The 22,373-nt window shown below is 42.0% G+C and overlaps 1 protein-coding gene across 4 annotated transcripts in view; it reads right to left on the bottom strand.

Annotated features, from left to right (window-relative positions):
- Positions 1-22,373, bottom strand: part of LOC134875902 (protein phosphatase 3 catalytic subunit alpha) — a 66,678-nt gene that overhangs the window by 38,166 nt on the left and 6,139 nt on the right. For all 4 annotated transcript variants that reach the window (XM_063900635.1, XM_063900637.1, XM_063900636.1 and 1 more), the window contains exon 2: positions 4,076-4,276. In XM_063900635.1, the coding sequence (XP_063756705.1) occupies positions 4,076-4,276 (201 nt within the window). The remainder of the gene's footprint in view (positions 1-4,075; positions 4,277-22,373) is intronic.

The following is a 22,373-nucleotide window of genomic DNA, read 5'->3' as shown; positions in this document are numbered from 1 at the left end:
CATGTCGGAATAGCAGGTGTGCTAACGTGGAGAGCGAAAGAAGCATGCAGAGGTAAAAACATGGCAGACGGAGGGAAGAGTATGGAGAGAAACAAAGACATGTTTATAGAGAGCGGTGTCCGGGTGCACGAGAGGGAAACACAGCAGGATCACGAGCACGCGCAGCAGAGAAACCCTCGCTGAAGAGGACACTGAGTGGGAGAGGGGTTGAGGCAGGGGTGTTGAGTGGGAGGGAAAGAAGCGCTTCAGTGCACGCACACAAACACACAGCTCCACAGAACACTGTTTCTATGTAACACAACAAAGGATGGAGGTTTAATGCCTGAAAGCATAGTTGGAACTGTTCTGAAATATGAAATCAAGCAACAGAGCTTCTCCGAATTTGAAAAAAAAGAAGAATCTGACCACAGCGGAAGGTCAGCGTTAGAGCGTGTTTACACAAGAAACCAGATTGTGTTTAGGCTTAAGGCAGGAAATCGTGATCCATTTACATGTCTGATTAACTCCCCGGTTTAACATCATACAAATGGATATATTTAAACTTTAGGTGTATCTTATATAATAAACCAAGATTTTCTTTCTTGCTCCAGCACAGCTTTTTCCCTATTTCGTGCATATGTGTTTCATTTGTATAAATAGCTATGCAAATGAACTTATTTAGTGGTGTTTATTTTTAAACTGAAAGATCAATACCATTCATTTTGAGCTAGTAATCATTTTCCTTGAATACACACTGGTGTGCAGAATTTTCCTTTCAGCCCTCTGCTTTGTGGTACTTTGTCATGCACATGAATCACTCAAAAATATTTGTGAACGCCTGTTATTTGTTTACATGGATAAATAAAGACGTCTGGTTAAGCACAATAGAACTGTTTTTAGTTACTTGGATAATTACCTGCATATGTGAACAGCAGATAGGGCTTATGATTATATTTCCCCGGGCGCTGCACAATAGCTGCCCACTGCTCCTAGCACTAGGATGGGTTAAATGCAGAGGACCAATTTCACTGTGTGTGCTCTGCTGTGTGCATATATGTGACTAATAAAGAGGGTTTCATCCTCCGATTCTATCTATGATGGGAGGGTGGTCTTTCTGTTAGGCTGCACTCTCTTCAACAACCAGACAACATATTCTATTATTATAATAATGGCCTCAGTAAAAAAGATGCATTTATACATTTAGGTATGCACGAGGTCTGCCAAATGTGAGCAAAGGCCTCTCCAGACTGGATTTTGAGTATTATTACTAGGAAATGATGGGTTGCCATAGATCCTTTGAGTAGGTCTGTGCTTCTGATTGCTACAACATCAAAGAAGCCTCATCAGAAAGTCTAATGAAGGAACCGGCCACTTGACCAGGAAGAAAGGCAACAATAGATGCACTGGATGTGTGCATATGCATGAACCAGCCTGCTACTACCGACAGCATGTCCCTTCAGCGAGCACCGCATGAAGGAGATGCTCAACTGAGAGAAATCCAGTCGAAAAATAAATCGATTTTGTGAAGAATAAGTAGCCACAAATAACAGAAAAGCTTAATGTTGCAATAGATACTTAGCAGTAATAATTTAGTCATATTACTTTTTCCCAGGGTTAGCATTAAAGCTAAGTATTTAATAGCCTCTCAAACAGCTTTTAATGCATGAAGCAGCCAACTGAGCGAGTGTCACTCAAGATAGTTGGTTTTGGCAAATTGGATCAACTTAAGCTGTGTGTTTCCCAAAATAACATAAATGTGTCTAGACACAACATGCTCCACGTGTAACCTGCAGGCACAATGACTCACTTAAATAAGAAAATGAAGTTTATATGATGTAAGCGTACAGTCCTGTCTTCAAGAAACCCAGAGGGTGTGTTTAAAATCACACACACAAGTCCCTGCAAGTTATCATTAAAAGAGTTTGGTCTGCACAAGTTATTTTAGGATATTATATAATGCAATTTCATTATGATTTGGACCCATGCTCGGACCATTCCACTTTGGTGGTCTTTCTCATTTGCTTCTTCGGCCATGTATGCACGCAAACACTAAAAGTGGATTATCGTAGGTAATAAATTTAGTTAATTTTATCGTCTTATTTGTTAAATGGTCCTGAAGTTTTTGCTTTTTGAATTAAAAAAGACATGGAGTGTAAACAGTACAAAGATGCTGAATTGGAAACAGAAATAAAATAATGGATGATAGCAATCTACCACACGAACCAGGATTATTATATCTGTTACTAAATACAATAACATACATAAAACAGAAAACATCAGGCCCCTTTTCCTGAAGGAAAACATTACTTTTAGAGAACATTTTCACCATTTTTTTATATTTCTTTCATCGGAGAAAGCCAAGAAACCAATTCAGAACAAGGGGAACAGTTACACTCAAATTGCAGGCACCAAAGCAAAAATGTTATGATAGATGCTGTAGATAAGTGAGGAGGATGGCTTGGATTGCTAGAAAATTAACAAGCCTAATATTAACTTTAAATCTTCATGTTGGTTTAACTAAGTGTCATTGAATATACTTGGAATTTCTTTAAATTAACATACACCGCGCATTCCAAATTATTATGCAAATTGGATTTAAGTGTCATAAACATTTCATTTTTAGTTTTTCAATTAAAGTCATGGATGATATTGTGTCTCAGGACTCTTTGGATCATTGAAATCAATATCAGACACCTGTGATAATTAGCTTGCCAGGTGAGCCCAATCAAAGGAAAACTACATTATTAAGCAGGCCACAGGTTTCAAGCAATATGGGAAACAAAAACGATCTCTCTGCTGCCGAAAAGCGTCAAATAGGGCAATATCTTGGACAAGGTATGAAAACATTAGATATTTCACGAAAACGTAAGCGTGATTATCGTACTGTGAAGAGATTGGTGGCTGACTCAGAGTACAGACGGGTTTGTGCAGATAAAGGCATAATGAGGAAGGTTTCTACCAGACAAATTCATCGGATTAGGAGAGCAGAGCTAAAATGCCATTACAAAGCAGCAAACAGGTATTTGAAGCCGCTGGTGCCTCTGGAGTCCCGCGAACCTCAAGGTGTAGGATCCTGCAGAGGTTTGCATTGTGCATAAATCTACTATTCGGCCACCCCTACACAATGCTCACAAGCTGAAACGGTTGCAGTTGGCTCAGAAATACATGAAGACTCATTTTCAAAGTCTTGTTTACTGATGAGTGCCATGCAACCCTGGATGGTCCAGATGGATGGAGTAGTGGATGGTTGGTGGATGGCCACCCAACAAGGCTGCTTTCTTCTGTGGTACAAAAAGAAGAACCGTGCCTTCCGTAGTAAAATCATCTTCATGCATGACAATGCACCATCTCATGCTGCGAAGAATACCTCTGTGTCATTGGCTGCTATGGGCATAAAAGGAGAGAAACTCACGGTGTGGCCCCCATCTTCCCCTGACCCCGACCCTATTGAGAGCCTTTGGAGCATCCTCAAGCAAAAGATCTATGAGGGTGGGAGGCAGTTCGCATCAAAACAGCAGCTCTGGGAGGCTATTCTGACATCCTGCAAAGAAATTCAACCAGAAACTCTCCAAAAACTCACAAGTTCAACAGATGCAAGAATTGTGAAGGTGATATCAAAGAAGGGGTCCCATGTTAACGTGTAACTTGGCCTGTTAAGATGTTTTTGATTGAAATAGCTTTTGATTTCAGTAAATATGACCTCCTAATGCTGCAAATTCAAGAAATGACCATTTTTAGTTCTTTACAACCTATAGAATGTTTTGAAACTCTGTTGTGCATAATCATTTGAAAAAAATACTGTAATCATTGGGAGGTTTGTTCAATAAAATTCGAATTATACTCTAACGGTTGATGACAGGTGAAAATAATTCTGACTCATTTGCATTGACTATTTAGGAAAATCTGAGAAAAATATAATTTTCACAATAATTTGGAACGCGGTGTAAAAAAACAGATTTTAATATATGCAGCCCAACCAAAAGTAACTTCAACTTTTTTTTTCAGTCTACTCTGGTGATTGGGTTATCCGAAATCGGAACCGCATTTTGCTACCCAACCCTACTGGTGATACAGTGAAATAAGTTGAAGGACGGACCTGTCACAGGGGCTTCGATGTCCAGCAGGTTCTTCTCTGCACGCAGGATGGTGGCCCCCTCTCCTATGAGCCTGAGGGCCACCGCCTCCTCCACGCGGCCCTCCTTGGTTAGGTGTGCTTTCAGCACATCCACTTTGGGCTTCCCATCGCTGTCGAACACCTCTTTAGCCGTCAGCCGATGACTGGGGGGGAACGGGACAGCTGCAAGGGTTAAAAAAAAGGAAAAGGAAGAATGATTACGGCTGCTTTCAAATACTTTTAATGACCACACGCTTAGGAGGAAACACAGTTAATTCCACATCAACGAGCAAAAGGCATTTTAGCTGTTTGATTAGCAGGTATCTTCCCGAGGACCTGCTCCCTACAGGGGGTGGATAACTGTTCCATCCCCTGCTGCCAGCCCCCCCTCTGAGACAATTTACAGGATTGCTGCTATGATCTGTGAGTCCATTTTTAATATAGATAACAGTTTCTAGCTTGCTTGGCAATATTGAAAGTAAAAAAGATGACACCTTAGAAATGAAGTTTTTATTTTTATATAAGGCTCTTCATATGAGATGCTTCATGTGCAACCATTTCTACATTTAAACTAGTTTCATGTGTGTGAATATTAGAAGAGAGACGTCTTCCTCAGTGTGACATGCATATACTTATTTGTCAGTCACAATTATTTAAAAGCGTAAAAAACATGTTTGTTTGGGAGAGCCTTGAAGGCACCGTGGAAATTAGACTAACCGAATCCCTGACAGATCAGTGTTACTGTCACTTTAATGAGAGGCTTACAAAACCAAAAGCTTTTCACAGATATTCAATGTGCAAGCACAGTTTTAGGACACAACAGATGCATTGAAGAGCCTGAATCCTGTTTGCATGCGTTTTAATTTAAAGCAGTGAACTCTCCGATTCAATCACATCACAAACAATAGACGGTGCACATTTGCAAACAGCCTTTAGACGGACTTTAATGGAAGCTTGGTAACAAAAGAGTAGAAACCCAACAATGTAGCTAATTCATTAGCATGGACTTCATGTCACTGGCATTTCAGCCGCTGACATCGAGCAGGTAAAAAATTATGTTAATATTTCCTTTTTCACAACCCCCCGATGAGAATATGACTTGCTGACAGCAAAAGGAACAAAAAACTAAACGCTCGAAGACCACAGGCTCCTTTTTACTTCTCATTTGGCAGCTCAAAACTAAGACATACACTTAATTAACATCCACTTGCAGACTTTGCACATACTATACGAGTGTGACTAATGCACTAAGCCGGTGCAAATACTGCTGAGTCGGGAACTATGTATGTGTGAGTGTTAGTGTTAACATCCATCCGTCCCAAAGGTGACATCAGAGGTAATCAGACCTGTGCTAAGTGACAGACGATATTTGGGATTCTAAGTGCAGTATTTAAAGCTTTCAAACAGGTGTGTGGTGAAATTGCAGATTTACAGGGTGTCCAGATGTGGACCCTGAATATATCCAGCACGTCTCAACAGTTCCAATCACAAAGGGACGAGAGGCAGACACAATAAAAGAAAATCTGAAATATAATGCTTAATCTACTTAAATGACATTGAAGAAAGCCAACAAATAAGTAGAATCCAGTATCTGACATCAGAAAAAAGTCTACATTATGATACTAGTAGGAGTATTTTGTACTTTCCTTGCATATTTAAGACCAAAATCATCATAATAGGCTCTTAAGATAAACTCTTTTTAAACCAAATACATTTTTGATCTGCTTAAAGCAAACTTTTAAAAACAATACGAGTCCAATGTCTCCAGTAGTTATCTGGGGCATTCAGAAATAGAGAGATAGAATTACCCACAGCCCCGGTTCGGCCTCCCATGAGCACCTGCTGTGCAACTCTAGCCCAGGGGCCGCGAAGGCATCAGTGCACTGGCCCCTGAGACACAGGACTCTTACAGTGTGAACATCCTGTGAACTGTTCAGGGGCATTTTCCTGAAGAGAACGACAAGCTAGGTCAAGAAACTGCAACGTTATGAGATTATAAATATTCACTGGATGATTAAGAGCCATTTGATAAGCTCCGCCGAGGCCACTGGGTTTGTTTATCCGTCTGTCAGTAGGAGTACGGAGAAATTAAAAGCCAGATTTTATTGAAACTTGGTGTAAAAATGTAGCATGGGTCAAAAGATTAATGTCCCATTTTCTCCTTTATCATGTGAATATGTAACAGACTCTTCTGCTATATAAATACAGACAAACACTGGGTCACATTATTTTATCACATCATATAAAAGTCTGGGATAAACCGTTCCCAGACTTGTTGACTTTTGCTTATCTGTATTTATTTCTGACAGTGTACTGCAGCAAAAACACAATGTCCCCGCCGGGAATCAATAAAGTGGAATCTTAATCTTAGCTGTCAGATAAGAGCAGAGGGTACGGTGCTTACAGAATTTCCTTTAGCCCACATTGTTGGCCAATTAAGCCTTACTGCAATGACAGGTAATCTCCAAAGGCAGGGTACCACAGCATGAATCTGAACTTCTTAAAACTAAACGCAAGTATTCATTTACGAATCTCTGCAAAAAAACAAGTGTCTGTGTGGAGAGGAAGCTGATAACAACACGGGGAAAGCCCATATCGAATGGCTGTAACCGTTATCTCCAACAGGCGTAAGCTTGTTGGGAGATAATGTGCTGTATGTGTGTGTCCAGCTAATCTTGCCCATGATTTGAACCCATAAACCAAGCGTTTTCTGTGCCAATGTGTGGATCTTTTGGTTTTCATAGTTGTGTTGATTCGCATTTTTAAAATCTATTCAATCAACTGTTTTATACCGACATTATCTGCTGACTCCTCACTCCTTTAGTAGCAAAAACCCAGCAATCGGCTTGGCTAAATTAAACCTTTGGTAATCCTTTTGGCCTTTGTCGTGGCTCAAACACTGAAAAATGTGGTCTTATTATGAACCACAGCTCCAATTGCATACCAGACATCTTAAGATCCACTAGAGTTAGACGATCCGAATTGAATTCATCTTTGTTGTTGTTATCTTTGCTGCCCATTTTGAGTGGAAGGGAGCCAATTGAGGGACAATTGAGCTATTCAACTCTTCCGAGGGAGACCTGCACTATGGATAGTTGGCTTTTGTTTCAATAAAAAAACTAGAACTGTTCAGAATATCTCCACGTGATGCTTCATACAGACAGCCTCTAAATTGAGTTTATTCTGCAGATTGGTGTTTCCTATGAACAGTGTATGAAGATGTTGACCACATCTGCTCCCACTGAAGGGACAAAGCATAACACATCCTACAATTTCAAACACTAAAGAATAACATTACTCTTTAAAAGAAATTGCTCATGTGAAAGCTGTGGTTGTTCAAGCACTGGCATCCTTTCAACACATCATCCCTCCATTTCCTACGGTCATGACAATGGAAACACTGTGAACTTTCCCCTGTGGAATTTCTAACAGCCCTCTTATTAAAAGGAGCAACACCCACCTCTGCCAAAACATTACATGACACATTGTAATGGTAGGCTCCACGCTCGGAAGAAAAGGCGTTACCTCAGGACAAAAAATTAAAAATCCTGAGCTGTGAAAAGTCTGGTGTGGATAGAAGACTCGGTCGGAGATGAAAATTATTAAACTTTCGTTGTGTTCTGTTAATAAAACAAGAACATTAAAGGGGAAATATTGCGTTAAAACTGGGCCACATCTTTCTTTGGCGTTGCACATATTAACGATTCGAATAAGCTGCTGCCAAAACATTAAAGAAAATGGCAGAGTTTCAACCCTCTTCCACACAGGAATGGTTGATTGTTGAGAATAATCCTTTCATGCAGAGCTTTATAGCTGTGAGAGCATTAACCGACCTCAGGCTACCCGAGTATGACTCGAAAATGGTCTCCATTAGCCGCTCGCTTTTGCCTTCATTAATTTCACCATTTCTCTGTTCTCCTGTTATGTAACTGGGAAATTGCACTGCAGCTGACTCTTGAATGAGAGAGAAAATAACTGAGAGTGAGAGAGGGTCAGAGAGGAGGAAGAAAAACAAATCTGCACTCTGATTTTACTTTCCCCAAGTAATTTGTCTCAGATTAGCATTCTAATTACCAAGATACAAATTAAAGCCATCCATCAGCCATTAGGTTTACAGACTCCTGGACCGCTCAACCTCTGAATGTCTGCAGGGTGTGTTAAATAAACTTTATCTAATAAACAGTACAATCTTATGTTCTTCAACAAGGTTTAAAGCAACCTTTAATGATTTCCTTCTTCAGTGGATTAGCGCCAAGTCTTCAGAGCTATAGATCGTCAAACCCAGCAGCCACCTTTGTTCATGCAACACTCATGAATAGAATCATTATTTCAGAGTTTATCAGACTTTAAAAGGTGTGATTTTTGAGAAACCTGCAGCACAGGGCGCAGTGCATCAGAAGCCGCTGAGACGCATTGGGGAAGGGGGCAGCTTCAAATGTTCAGGTTGGTGTAGTTCAGAGCTAATGTGATCTCTCTGAGGAACGAGACAGCGGGAGGTGCGCGTCGTACGGTGGTGGACACATCAGCCTAATTGGAGAAAGTGAGACAGACTGATGCAGCAGCGCCTGGCTTCGTTTAGCCGAGAACAAAGAGTGCAACCGTGACTTTCAGCAGGCAGCCCAGATGTCTACAACTCCTGTACATCGTCTTCTTTCTTGTCAGCTGTCTGAAAGCTGTGTGTGCTAGACTTTACATCATAAATACACAGTACAAACACACACCAATGATCAAAACGTGCCTGTGTGTCCTTTATAGCATCAGAAATTGTTCAAGTGATTTTATTGATATATTACAGCCTCACTCCCACAATTTGTTCAGTAAGTCTATATCTAATGAGAGCCACTACCGGCAGCCATGGTACTAGTTCATTTTCATCACAGAAAAACCTACAGCAAACACTGACTGAGGGCAGACACTCATGAAGAGCAAAAGAAAAAACTACAGTAAAGTAACTCAAAATGTTACTTTCCACCAATGGTGTTAAAAGTCAGCAATGTCCAAGCTGTGTTGGAATTGTGTCCAATGAGTGTGCCTTCAAAAACAAATCTACTCCTTTAAAAGTGCACAGATACAGCAGAAAAACTACCACCTGTGATAAATTCTAACAATTGCAGGGTCTGCAATGCACAGCATCTTTCAGATGCCGAATTGACACTCCAAAAGTTGCTGACGGTGCATGATGCAGCCGGTTGTCAATGCCAAAGTCAAACCCTTCGCCCCCTGCAACCAGCTTCCCTCCCCAAATACCCAGCAGGACCAGTGGAGATCCTGATCTTAAGTGTGATACTGATCTAAACGACTCACACCATCCCCCTGAATCATTCTCCCTTTGGAAAGACAGTCTTTATCCTCGGGCAAGGTTAAGTGGCTGGCAACACGAGTAAGATCTGTGTAATAAATCAAGTGGAAGCTCACTATCTGATCAAACTGTACGCAGATATCAGTGTCAGGTAAGACAGATGACGCTATAATGGGCCCTTTGGCAGAGAAATGTTAAGGTCCCCAACAACTCCTCCACAGGAGCCTGAGACTGAAAGAGCCACAGAGCAACAAACCATGCAGACGTGTCGCATGTGGTCACTGTGTGTGTGTCCCTTTGTGGTCCTTCTGTGACACTTTGTGGTTGATGTAGATATTTTGCATCTCTTAATAGTGATTTTGCGTCTCTTGGTGGATGTTTTGTGTCCTGCGTCGCTTTGTAGATACTTGGTGTCTCTTTTGGGGACATCTTGCAGGGGAAGACAATTGCCCAGCAGCATTTCCTTGCATATGGCAACTCACAGAAAGAATAACAAACCCCGGTAGCTCATCAACAAATGTGATTATGCTTCAGACGTATAATGGAGCTGCACTTCATGCATGAGGGTGCATAAATGAAAAGAAAATCAATCTCACTTCTGTGAAGCCTTTTAGTGATGAAGCTGCATTTGGTGTATGCAGAGAAGACGCGTGCCAAGTGTTGAATAGGGCACCGAGAGTGTGTGCAAGTCACTATCCATTGATAGCTGGGGTTTGTTAATTCAATTACCCAACGGCATTCAATTAGAGCGGGATGTATCCGGGAGTCCAGAATGCATCAGCTTGTGTAGGCGGCTGGAAACAAAGAACATACTGTACCTCAGAAAGAACCTCAACTTCAAATGTCATGTGGCAGTTTCATCGCTTCAACATTACACCACCACTGAGTCCATCCGGAGCTGATTACCGGACATGCATAATGCAAAAGATATGGCTATCATCACTGACAACAAAGGATAGCAGGAGCTAAACCATATAACGTATTATATTCACAAAGTGACACATTATTTATGTGCTGTATAGTCCAATATGATGTACCTCACACACCGGATACACCAACCCTGATGTCTGCATGTCAGGTTGGAAAATTGGTAGATTTTTTCGCCTCCATCTCCAACCAATTTCAACAACGCCAATCAATAATTCCTAGAAATCCCTTTGCACAATTAACCCAATGCTGCACAATTACACCCACAGCCCAGAGAAGAAATGGTGTATTGGAACATCCAAACACAATATTTAAAACACTGCAACCTGATTTAAGTTCTTCTTCAGCAAATCAGAAATGAATGGTGGGCTAGTCCAACAAAAACAACTATGTTCCTTTTAATAAACTGTGCTCTGAGTCGGCATAAAGAACATCACTATCCACATTCTGAAAAGCAATTTTGCTTTAATGGGTGGATGATTGCACTTGAAGGCGACAAGTGAAATTCTGTAGCCTTTGAAAATGATCGGAAACTAAACGCGCAGCTTAAAGTGCTTTTATTGCGCAGTTTAAGTATTTATAATTCTACATAAGCTAGAGTAAACATGCTGGATCCCATCATGGCACTGATGCTGCATCTGAATCCATACAGCTAGTGTTTAGGATAACACTCTGTACAGTGAAGATTTTACTTTATATGCATTAAAATGGGAGTCAATCTACAGGACATTTAAGCTTCCCATCTGGACAGAGCAGAGATTTAAAAGGCCGGCTGGCTTTAGGGTCTAACGGGGAAAATGTCACTTATATATTGGCATGAACCTCTTTACCATGCATTAGTAGGGATAGAAGCCAACCTGAACGAAGCGCTTAACCGAGCGCCGCTTTGAAGATCAGAGCTTTTGAGCTCGCCGAATGCATGTGCGCAGTATGGCAGTGGAGCAGTTCACCTCCCAGAGACACAGGACGACAGAGCAAGAGAAAAAGGAAGAAGACGGCAAAAGGAGATTGAGCTCAACTGTCAACAAAGCCTCAGGGTGGGGGGTTGTATCAAAGATATCGTAGTATCACAGAGCCCAGCAGGTATTAAGGAGAACATATTTAATCACATCTGCAGACGAATTATCAGACATCGCCTCATGTTAATAATTTGTACTCTTGCACTACTTAATTTGCTTCCTATAATTAATAATTCATGCCCTAAAATTACAGAATTGAGCCTTCAAAGTAAAATTAATTCCTTTAAATGAATAGCACACTGCTCAAAGGTGGATGCTGTTTGCTGCTAAGCTTTCGCTACATAGAGCACAACAGCTGCTGTGTATTACATTCATATTAAACTGTTCAAATAGCCCACTTTGGTTTAATAGGTTATTTTGTTTTGCATATGAACCCACTTGCATGTTTGTATCGTGGGTTTTGCAAGCTTTAAAAACATATATTGCACATTTAGTCAACAGCATGCGGTCAATGTCCATATCTAACTCCAGCTGTATGATCATTCGTATTGACTGCTACTGTACTTTGAGGAGTACATCTCTATCTGCTGCAGCAGTGTGAGCTTTAACATCTCATTAACAAACAGGAGAGATATTACATACAAGTGAGTAAAAAGGGTTGCCAGGGAAACAGCGCTGTGCAGTCTCAATCTTTCATCCATCAAAATATTGGCTTCTAAAAGAGTCGCCGGCAGCATGTTGGATTCTGCACTGGATTCAAGGCAGGAGAAGACTCACATCCCACTGTTAAAAAAAGGACATGTGGGGCAGGATATAGTGAACAACACAGAGTTTGACGATGCGTTTGACACTACAGCTGTTCACTACAATAACTTGTGTGGTTTTCCGTCAGCTGCAGTTATCCAGGGATTCTCATTATTAAGATTGACAGATCGTAAACTAAACAAGCCAACAATACACCTCAGAGCTGCATCCACCACTATAAGCTGTCAGGGTCATCAAAGACTGTTGAGCTCTGACAGAAAATAGCCCATGGCGAAGTTTTAGAGACCCAGAAGACGAACAGCGACGTGGATGACAAGCAAGCGGTAATGCTGCTGCTGCTGCTGGCTCAACAGATCGGGGATGAGAGATGCAGGAAGCAGCAGCAGGTGATCAGAATGCACCGCCGCACAGACAGCACTCTGAAGAAGTCCCTGATTAATTAGCGAGGTTAGGGCTGAAGCGTGGGAGGCTGGCGTGGGCTAACGTAGGGATGGATGAATGCGTGTATGTATGTATTAAAGGGGGGATGGATGAGAGTAGGCGGCAGATGGGCATTTTCTTTAAAAAAAGGGACGTCCCTGCACTGGTTTTCTGGTAGAGGTGGGGCGCGCCATCATTGCAGCAGCCGATCAATGAAACAGTCGAGGGACCTGGATCACGGCTGCCAAACGACAGGGATCTGGAGTGGGGGGAGGTGCAAGAGTCAGGGTGCAAACAGCAGTCAATGAAATAAAAATGCATCAAGGGTCAGGATGACAGAAAAGGGGAAAGAGCACCTCTAAAAAACGATCCACTACCTCCCTGCAGCATCCTCACACAGCTTGTAGCACATTACTAGCAATGAAGACAGTCGGTCAAATCACTCCAATGTCTAGAAAGCCAGATTAAATATTAACGCCATGAAAGAGCTATCATTTCTTATTCAAGCAAAGGGTATTACAGCTCATACACTTCTTGGATATGTTCTACTTGTGACTGACGGAGAGACTACATGGATGGCCTTTGTTTCAAACAACGATTAAAGTATGGTAAATGAAATAAATGTCTCAGTGATTTTCAAATAGTATTATCATTAAATCATGGTGGAAGGATTGGTGTTGATACTGATTAAGTCTGAAAAACAATTTGAGCATTAATGTCGAAATATAAGTACTTGCTAGGAATAATCAGATATTAACGTTGCTCTGGTTTCAGTGTACCTTAATACCACAAATTGCAACAACAATTCAAAGTGCATTTTTGTGCGGACTCTCTTTCGACCATCCAAAATTGTAGGCGTTAAAGATGTGTCTTTAAATTGCAGATAAAAAAAAGAACATAGCCTATATTTTTTCCTTTTAACTGCCGTTTGTATTATCTAGGAGAGTATTGGGATCAGCTTTGTATTGGGATTGACAGACACTGAATCGAGGAGTCATCAGAGCAAAGGATCAATAGCAAGCTGTGTGATTTGGTATGACTCAGTGCTGGCTTTCTGCGCTGCGAAGCGTTTTACTGGTCCAAAGAAATGTTTCCAACCAACCTTGACTTCAACGTACTGCACTGTATTGAACTTGATTCAAGAAACTTGGCTTGTGTAAATATTTCTGTGTAATCAGACTAAGTATACAGACAGGTTTACATTTGAGTAGAGATAAAAGGTCGGAGAGACCTAGAGTGAGATAAAACAGTAAAATAAACTCTGGATATCACCATTGAAGTCATTCAGACAAGTCAAATCCAATTACTAAGAAACTATGGCAGGACTGAACTGAGTGAATTATTTAAGGCCATTACAAGTATGGGAAGTGTTTGGAACGTAAGGTTCGAAAGGCCAACAACAACAAAAAGGGCTTAATCTCGCAGACATCCAGGTTTGAGGATACGTTTACACTCTTTGGCATTTCCTCTGAAAGCCACTCTGACAGGCCCTGAAGAAGACATTCCCTGCTAGCTTTGCTGTGCTGAGGCCTGCCCTCCCCTCCTCCTCCTTCACAATGCGTGACACAGGATTAGCTTTCATTAGAGAAGGCGCTGTAATCAGCTTTGGAGCATAGCAGAGACGGAACAATGGAGGAGGCTGAAAGGATCTGGAAGATGAGGTGCTATGGTGCGTGCTCATCTGTATACGAGCTATTCCCCAAAAATGAAACCTGTGGCATGTAACAGTCACATGATTTCATAGCCACAGTTATCCGTCTACTCCCCAGTGCGATGTGCTACGCCTAAAAGACTGCTATCGTAACAAACACAGCATAATGGCAACACGCTAATTGCTTCTCTTGTCATTTTAGGGCCCTGACACAACAAACAGAAGGGCGGTTGAACTGCCAAGGAGCTTTTTAAGGGCAATAGATTTAGCTGACATTCTGTTTAAGCATTTCTCGACCAATTATTTTAACTATTGATTATTGGTTTATCATTTAGTCTATCAAATGTCTGGAAAAGTGAAAAATATCCATCCCAGTTTCCTTTGTCAGTCCAAAACACAAAGATATTCAGTGTATTGTGATATAAAACACAGAAAATCAGAACTCTCTATATGGCTAGAAAATAAATATAATTTTCGACCTATTTTAAAAGAAAAATTACTTGTTTATCGACGCTTTTGGTCGATTGACTCATCAATTAGTCGATCAATCATTGCAGCTTTATTTGCTTTCTCCAGATATTGACAAAAGAAGATAAAGGCCTGGCTGTACAGACCAGTGATTCCCTGATTTCATCAATGTAGGTCCATTTATCCATCATTGCTCTTCAAGCAAGAACATGAGCTTACATTGGAGACAAGGAAAGTAACGCAATGTTCAAAACCCATGCTCTGAGTCAACTGGCCATCAGCCAGCTTTAGTATTTGTACTTTGAACTTTACAAGTGAGATCAAGTATATGATCTGCCATTGATAAAATGCACACACAAGCAAAAATCCAATGTTCTCATATTGCAAATATGACACCTGATCACTACCCTTAATTGTCATCTATAAATCAAAGGCTACCCATAGGGTGTGGGCTATCATGTGTCTGGTTTAGGTCTCAACGTTGTCATCTCTCTGCAGAGCGTCAAGGCTACAGTTTCAACCTTTTCTTGAGACGGTAAACAGAAAGGTCAGGCAGCTAAGGAGGGATTGGTGGGCGTGTTTGGATTCCAATCTGGACAAAAACCTGGGACTACACGTGCACAGAACCACCTTTGTGTGAGTCCTTCAGCACTCTCCGTCTTGCTGTCAACTGGCGCTTGTGTTGGGAAGGACTGACGACACAGGTCTATCGAGAAGAACATGTGTCCCCACTAACCCCAGAGCACAGGCAGCCACTTTACAAAACGTTCCTGTTGGAGGCTTGTTCTTTGAGTGGATACTGACATGCAGCCGGGTCGCTGGACACGATGCAGATACACTGACCGAGTTTAGCTTGGGTTCACTACTAACTTAGAGATGTGAAACTCAATTCTTTAATGATACCACAACAAGAAGTATAAATATATTGCAGAATGCCTCACACGGAAACTGCAAGCAATGTAGTCTTACATTTCGCAACTGGAATTAGTTTTTTTAAAGCTGACAAATGTTTTATCCATGTCACAGCCTGTTACAGTCAACTGCCCTATTGAGGCTCCTGCTTTTTCAGCCACTTCAATATTTTAATCTACATTTCTTAACACTCTGGAGAGAACACTGACAATGAGTTTGAGCTGGCAGAACACATCAGGGACAAGTTTTCGAGTGTGCTATGTTCATGGAGTATAACCCGAAATATAATGTAGGATGGAATCCACATACGATTTCTTGAACATAATAAAAACCTGGATGACACCTGCAGGAGGTCAAGTCCTGACCTAAGTCCTACCCCCACCATCAACTGACAAATTACAAATTGAGACAATTCCTCCAATTCAAAAGAATACCATCTAATACTATACTATATGGTACGCAATAGAAAGACGTTATTAAGTTTCAGAAACTCCGAACTGACTTCAGTGTTTTCTGTCCTCATTCACAGCTTGCTCTGAGATAATATGCCTCAACAGGCGTGATCGCACCTCCCAAGGAGGGCTCATTGGCAGCAGAGATGTTGGCATTTTCAGAATGCAATTACTAGACGCATACAAAGGGGATAAGGCCAGTCTATATTTGCACCTACACTCGGTAAATGGAGCACAAAAGACTTCAGCCTGACCCAAATAAACCACTACCTGAACTTCAGATAACATTCCTCATCATTAATTAACCCTCTTCCCTTACACGTCTCTCAGCTGGGGAGGTTACCTGCTCGACATGAAAGGGAATACCTCCCCGCTACAATCACAGTGATATGTAAACTGGGGCAAACCCTCTTATGCAAACTAGAATAGCCCTATCACATATGTGACATGGCATTCCTCAATGCTGTGTCAAAAGGACGAGCGAGGGTCAGAAACCTCCAGCTAAAATATCTCATTTAAAGAAAAGGTACTAAGGGACTGGAACTTGAGTATAATAGGACATTGAATATTGCAACAACCAACTTTCTGGCATTCAATGCTTGTATCATGGATATCCATGGCTGAGATTTCATTTCTGGCAGGCTGAATGTGGTTGGAGGGACAGGTGGTGAGGCAATGTGATGGCGCAGTCAGACACCTCCTACCACCTCTTGCCAAGACAACAAGGCCCCTAAGAGTACCTTTCCTTTTTTGCATTCACTTCCTTGCCCCCCTTGCCCACACCCACCTCTTAGGCCCATCTCTGTATCTAGGCCATGACCGTGCGGGTGTGGTGGGTTCTCCTGCCAGCAGGTAGACATGACTGCCAAGAAAGAAAAGCAAAAAAAACTATACCGGGCTCAAATATGAGGGAGGGCCACAAATTAATTACTTCTATAAAGACCAAAGGAGTCAGCATGGGATATAATTCCACGTCCACCACACACACACACTCCTTGTCTCGCCATTGGTGACCCCCTGGAGGAGTTCTGTGTATCAGGAGAAGCTGTGATGGAACCCCTGAAGTAGCTGCTACTGTATTATGCAACCCTTCTGGGCTAAAAGTGGCTCTAAAGTAAATCATCCTTCTTTGCCTCTGGCCTGACCTCCGTACTGCAGTGAAAGCACTTTTAAAATTCACTAGCAGAGTATTATGCTGAAGGCACCATCTGTGCAGGCTTTCCTAGAAGCTTTGAGATTAAAGGCAGTTAAAGCATCACATTTGAAAAGCCATCTCTGCGTCCAATCAAAGATAAGTAAGGGCCAGGCCCCTATAAAGCTCTAGGTGCTGCTGGGTGCTGCTGGGTCAAGCTGTAGAGGACTTCGCAGGTCGTGTCCCTGATCCCTTCAGGGCCAAACAGGCCTGCGACAAAGGTCATGTGTCCTCCAGGATCAGGTCAGTGAGTAGGTTCAGGACTCAGAGAAGGACACTTGACAGCTTGACTGCCTGAAGGGACTCTCGTCTCCCAGACTCTCCTCTGCTGTGGTCAAAGGCCTTCTACACGCCCTCGCTTCACATGCACATCTTTTTATATATACAGACCAGATAATGAAGCTCAGCTTCTCTGAAGGACTTCTGGGAACTTTTAAAGACCTTCCCACTTCGTATACTTCTCTGCTTTGCCTCACATGGTGCCTTATTTATTAGAATTACATTGTAGTCGCCATTCTAAATGTATAATGACTGAACATGCAGCGCACGTTGAATTTATGAACTCTATTAAAATGGGGTTAAACATTTCCTTTTGTGAATACAGACATAAAACAATATGCTGCCCTTTGTCGTGGAGGTTGCTGCTTCCTTATGTGGAAGGGAAGAGCCCAGTATTACATTCACCATCTGTTAGACTGGAAAAAATCTCTGCCTTCTACAAAAAAGAAAGTACTCCACCAATTCTTAATGCCCCTTACATTACTGTCTGCCAACGTAAATATAAGGAACTGTCTAAAATTGAAATAAAATGTGATTTTGGTCTGGTGGGGAGGGAATGTTAAATCGATTAGAGTCTTGCCAATTGCTGCTGAAGAGCTGGCTTAAACACCCTTGGAGATACACTATCTACCGGCTGACGGGCAGATTGGTACCTCGATTTGGCTGTCCCAAAGGCTTGCCACATTCCGCCATGGGGATCGGATTACGTTCTATACAGGGAGACGGGGCTGAAGCATTATGGGTGTGTTGGTCTTACAACCAGGGCCTGACACAGTGGTGAGCAAGTGAGTGTGCAAAAAGGAATAAAGAGAAATGCTGAATGAAAGGCAGACAGTGGTGACAGGAAGCATTGTAGTCATGGTTGAAAGCAGGGATGGCAGAACAGAAGCTAGAAGGCAAAAGACAAGTAATATGTTCTTGGATGTTGGAATCTGGAATACATGACAGAACAGGGACAGACAGAGAAACAAAAAAAGTAGTCCTTTTACCGTATTTTTACAGGAGTGAAAAAATACTGTGCTGACTGGAAGTAACTGTCTGCCTGGGTAGAAATGCTGTCAAAGAAATTGTACTCCTTAGTCTTCTTGAGACTGTGTGTCATGGACATACCCGTACTTGTGTTCACAGCAGTAACTGTGCGCCAGGGAGCTGGTGTGTCACTCCAAAAACCTTGCCAGTTTCTGTGGGGGCTGGGCCACTATAAAAGGCCTGCATAATATGGCAAAGCAAGGAACAAGCTGCCAAAAAACACAACAGCTAGCAAGCATGTGTGTGTGTGTGTGTGTGTGTGTGTGTGTGTGTGTGTGTGTGTGTGTGTGTGTGTGTGTGTGTGTGTGTGTGTGTGTGTGTGTGTGTGTGTGTGTGTGAGTGTGTGTGTAGGACTTGGGTGTGACAACAGCATTAATTACCAACAATGGGACCACATCTTAGGCTCTGGAATGAGCACAGAGTGGAGATTAGCTTTCATGGTTCAGTTTGAAGTAAGATCATTTAAAATCCCTGGAATGGGAGGTTCCACCTATTTCCTCGAGTTGACATTGTTTTGAGTCATCGTCTTAAGCATGAAAACACACAAACACATGTATGAGCATGCACAACAACGATAACAAGTCCATCAACCACAGTCTACCGTGAAACAGGATCTCTGCATGCAATCAATAGAGTGAAACGCACCCGCTCATCACTGGCAGGCCCACTTGACAGCAAAAAGACACAACTGGAGTCACTGCCTCAACTCCTAATGGTCTGACGGAGAGCGGGATGGCATTAAAGCTCAAATGATTGGTCATTGTAATGTATAACTCCCTCGCGTAGTTTGGACAGGCACAAAATCAATCGGAGCCATGGGACACACTAACCTCTCCACGATCTGGCTAACAGAAGCACGATGTGAGCTCAGACGGATGAGATATCAGTTTGCACTTTCAGCGTGCTTCCCTCCGCCTGGCCACAGTGGAGACCAACTCCTTCCAGACATACTTAGATATCTGGATACAGATATTGAAATGATAGCAGTGCTAAAATCCTTGAACATTAAGATTCAAAAAACAGATGACATAGCATGGGATTTAAAATCTGTTAGCTATCTTTGATTTGGAAAAGTTATTCTTCAGCAAAAAGTTTGTCGTCTTGGCAACAAAGCCTTCGTATAAATACCTTCATAAGTGTAGATGCAATACTCGTAACCCATGTATCTCTGTTTTGTTTTCGACATGCTATGGACACACACACACACACACACACACACACACACACACACACACACACACACACACACACACACACACACACTTTCTGTCTCACATTGATGCGACTCATATATTTGCTTTTAAAACGTATTACTGTTTAAATGCAGGATATTGTGATACCTTTCTTGTGTAGGTATTCAGAGAAACATTAGTGGAAATAATCCTATATAAATTCATTCTTACTTTAACCAAGATACATTAAGCCTCCAATTAGCAGACTACAGCAGAGAAAATAGGGCCAGCTGCCAGTATCAGATGTCCTTTATAAGTTGACCCTGGGGCCTGATACAAGAGACAAAACATGGTAACAAATACTCGCTACCTCTACAGTATGTCCACCCCCACCTACACACACACACACCTCAGTCACGACTCTGCCTGTGGTCAGCCTCTGCAGAGTGTTTTGAGTGAGTGGGCCAGGCAGCGTCCCCCTCTCTCTCCTCTCCACGTGGGCAGCAGTGACTGAGAGGCCTGCCATCATCAGCTCTGGGTAAAACTTAACCCCTTTCTGCCTGGCTGTCTCACGACACATTGGCAGGTCTGTGCATTAATGCAAAATTCCCTGTAATAAAAATAACCCTATCCTAAACTTCAATGCCTTTTTAAATGGAAGGCCTGATTACTAAAAATAAATGTTATCTAGCATCAGGAAGCGCTGTCTTGTCCACACAAATACTAATCACCAAAACAACATCCTGTCAAGTCAATTATAGAACAAGCTGACATCCAATGAAAGACTTTTTTTTTCCAATGTTAGACTTAGACAAGCAGACACCGACCAAATTCAACACCACGTGGAATACGGGGGGGTAATTTTCAGCCAGGTGGTCTATAATTAACGCGTGTGAATGGGTGTAAATAAACCTTGGGGCCTCGACTCACCTCCAGCTGTATTTGTATAGCTGGAGTTTCTCTCTCGTCCACACACTGGGTGCTTTAGCTAGTCAGCTATGGACACCTGAAAGAAAGAAAAAGTACCCCAGGGTTGTCTTTCCGCAGAGCTTGATCAACAGTGGCTAAACAAGGTGGCACACATTCGGTTATTTACCCATCTGTAATTAAAGTTCTCAGCAATTAAGCTATTTTTGTTCATTTGCTTAATGCAGCTGAGACATTAAAAATAAAACACCTTACTGTGGAAAGGCTCCCTGCAGAAGAGTCAAAATATATCTATTTTTTTAAGACGCTGAATCATATTGTACAAGACAGCCAAGTGGTTCAATGTTCCTTATTGTTGCCCCCACTGTTCGTGGAGGCTTTAATGAAGTATATCCATGCCACTTGATTAAAAGTATTGATTGTTCTGGTAATTGAAAAGGAGCTGTGTGTACAACATGATCTTTCTCCTTGTCTGATTAAATCTGTCCGGCGGTAGATTCATTTCCCAAGCCGCAGCTCAAATGATGAAGTGGTTAATAAAAAGGCCAACTCTCCACTGCGTTCTTTCATAGAGCGGCAAACAACTGGCGAGCTGGTAAACATGATATTCACTACCGAGTCCCACACTTCAAAAAGGTCAGCTGGTTTATAATCGAAACGTACAAGTGCTGAAAATGCTCTGAATCCGGTGCTTTTCCCAAAAAAAACAAATCTGCAAATTGTCTGAATGCACCGTGCTGCTGATGCCGTGTTGGCTCCTGCTGTTCTCTGGGACTAAGCTTCAGCCATCGTTCAAATTAAACCTGCCAAAGTAAAGCTGAATGTACAACCTGAAGACAGCTTTCAGAACTCTTGTTTTGCTCACAGAACACATTAAATCACTTTGTTAATGTGTGTAATCTTGCTGATTACATCAAACTCCCTCATAGCTAACACTTCACCTGTCCTACCCATAATGCCGGATGAAAACATGGCCGCCTACTGAAAGAAATGTACCTATTAATCACTTCTTCATAGGAAGATTTGCATCATCTTCAATGTGTGTGTCTACAGCTCTTCAAAGTACCGATTGCCCGCATGATAGCAGAGCAATCTCGACTAGACAGTTACCACGAGATATTGCCACCCCGGAACATGCACTGAGTCAATGAGCCAGCACAAGAGTTACAACATCCCCCCCACTGCGGTGACTTTTCTCTGCTCACTAATCTACTATTTACAGGACGCCCGCAGATGGCTTTACTCATTTTACCCAGATTTAAATACAAACCGCTGCCTGGCACAAGACAGGAGTGTGTGTGCCGATGTTTGCTTGTGTCACCCAGCAGCATGCATGGGCTTGTCCACAATCCACCAAAGACAAGCGTCCCATTGAGCGGACAGGTATGCTCTCACCGCAAAAAACCTCCACGTGTCGAGTATAGCAGGAGGCCAGAATGCTGTTCAAACTGGAGGAGATTTGTCCTCAATAAAACAAGATTGCTGTGTTTCATTCTGAGGCACAACACATTATCCAGTGGCACTGAAATGCTTTCTCATTTAGCATGCAGTTTGAGGTGGCTGTGTGTGCATACCTGCGGGCTGGAGATAAATAAATATTCAGGAAATGAAAATGTAAACAGAGTGCATTGCTTATGATAAAGCTAGGGGCTTTACAGATCTGTTCATTGAATTATAAATGATGTATCAGAACTAATCTGTTAAAAATATTAGTTCTTTCTGGGTGCATCTTTTGATTATTTTTTATAATGACACAATTTCACAAAGATGAACAGTGCAACCACAAGAACAACTTCAGTTATGGACACTTTCTTCACTATAATTGGGA

This window comes from Eleginops maclovinus, chromosome 14, assembly GCF_036324505.1.
Source record: "Eleginops maclovinus isolate JMC-PN-2008 ecotype Puerto Natales chromosome 14, JC_Emac_rtc_rv5, whole genome shotgun sequence".
Lineage (NCBI taxonomy): Eukaryota > Metazoa > Chordata > Actinopteri > Perciformes > Eleginopidae > Eleginops > Eleginops maclovinus.
This window is presented reverse-complemented; position numbering and strand designations above follow the sequence as displayed.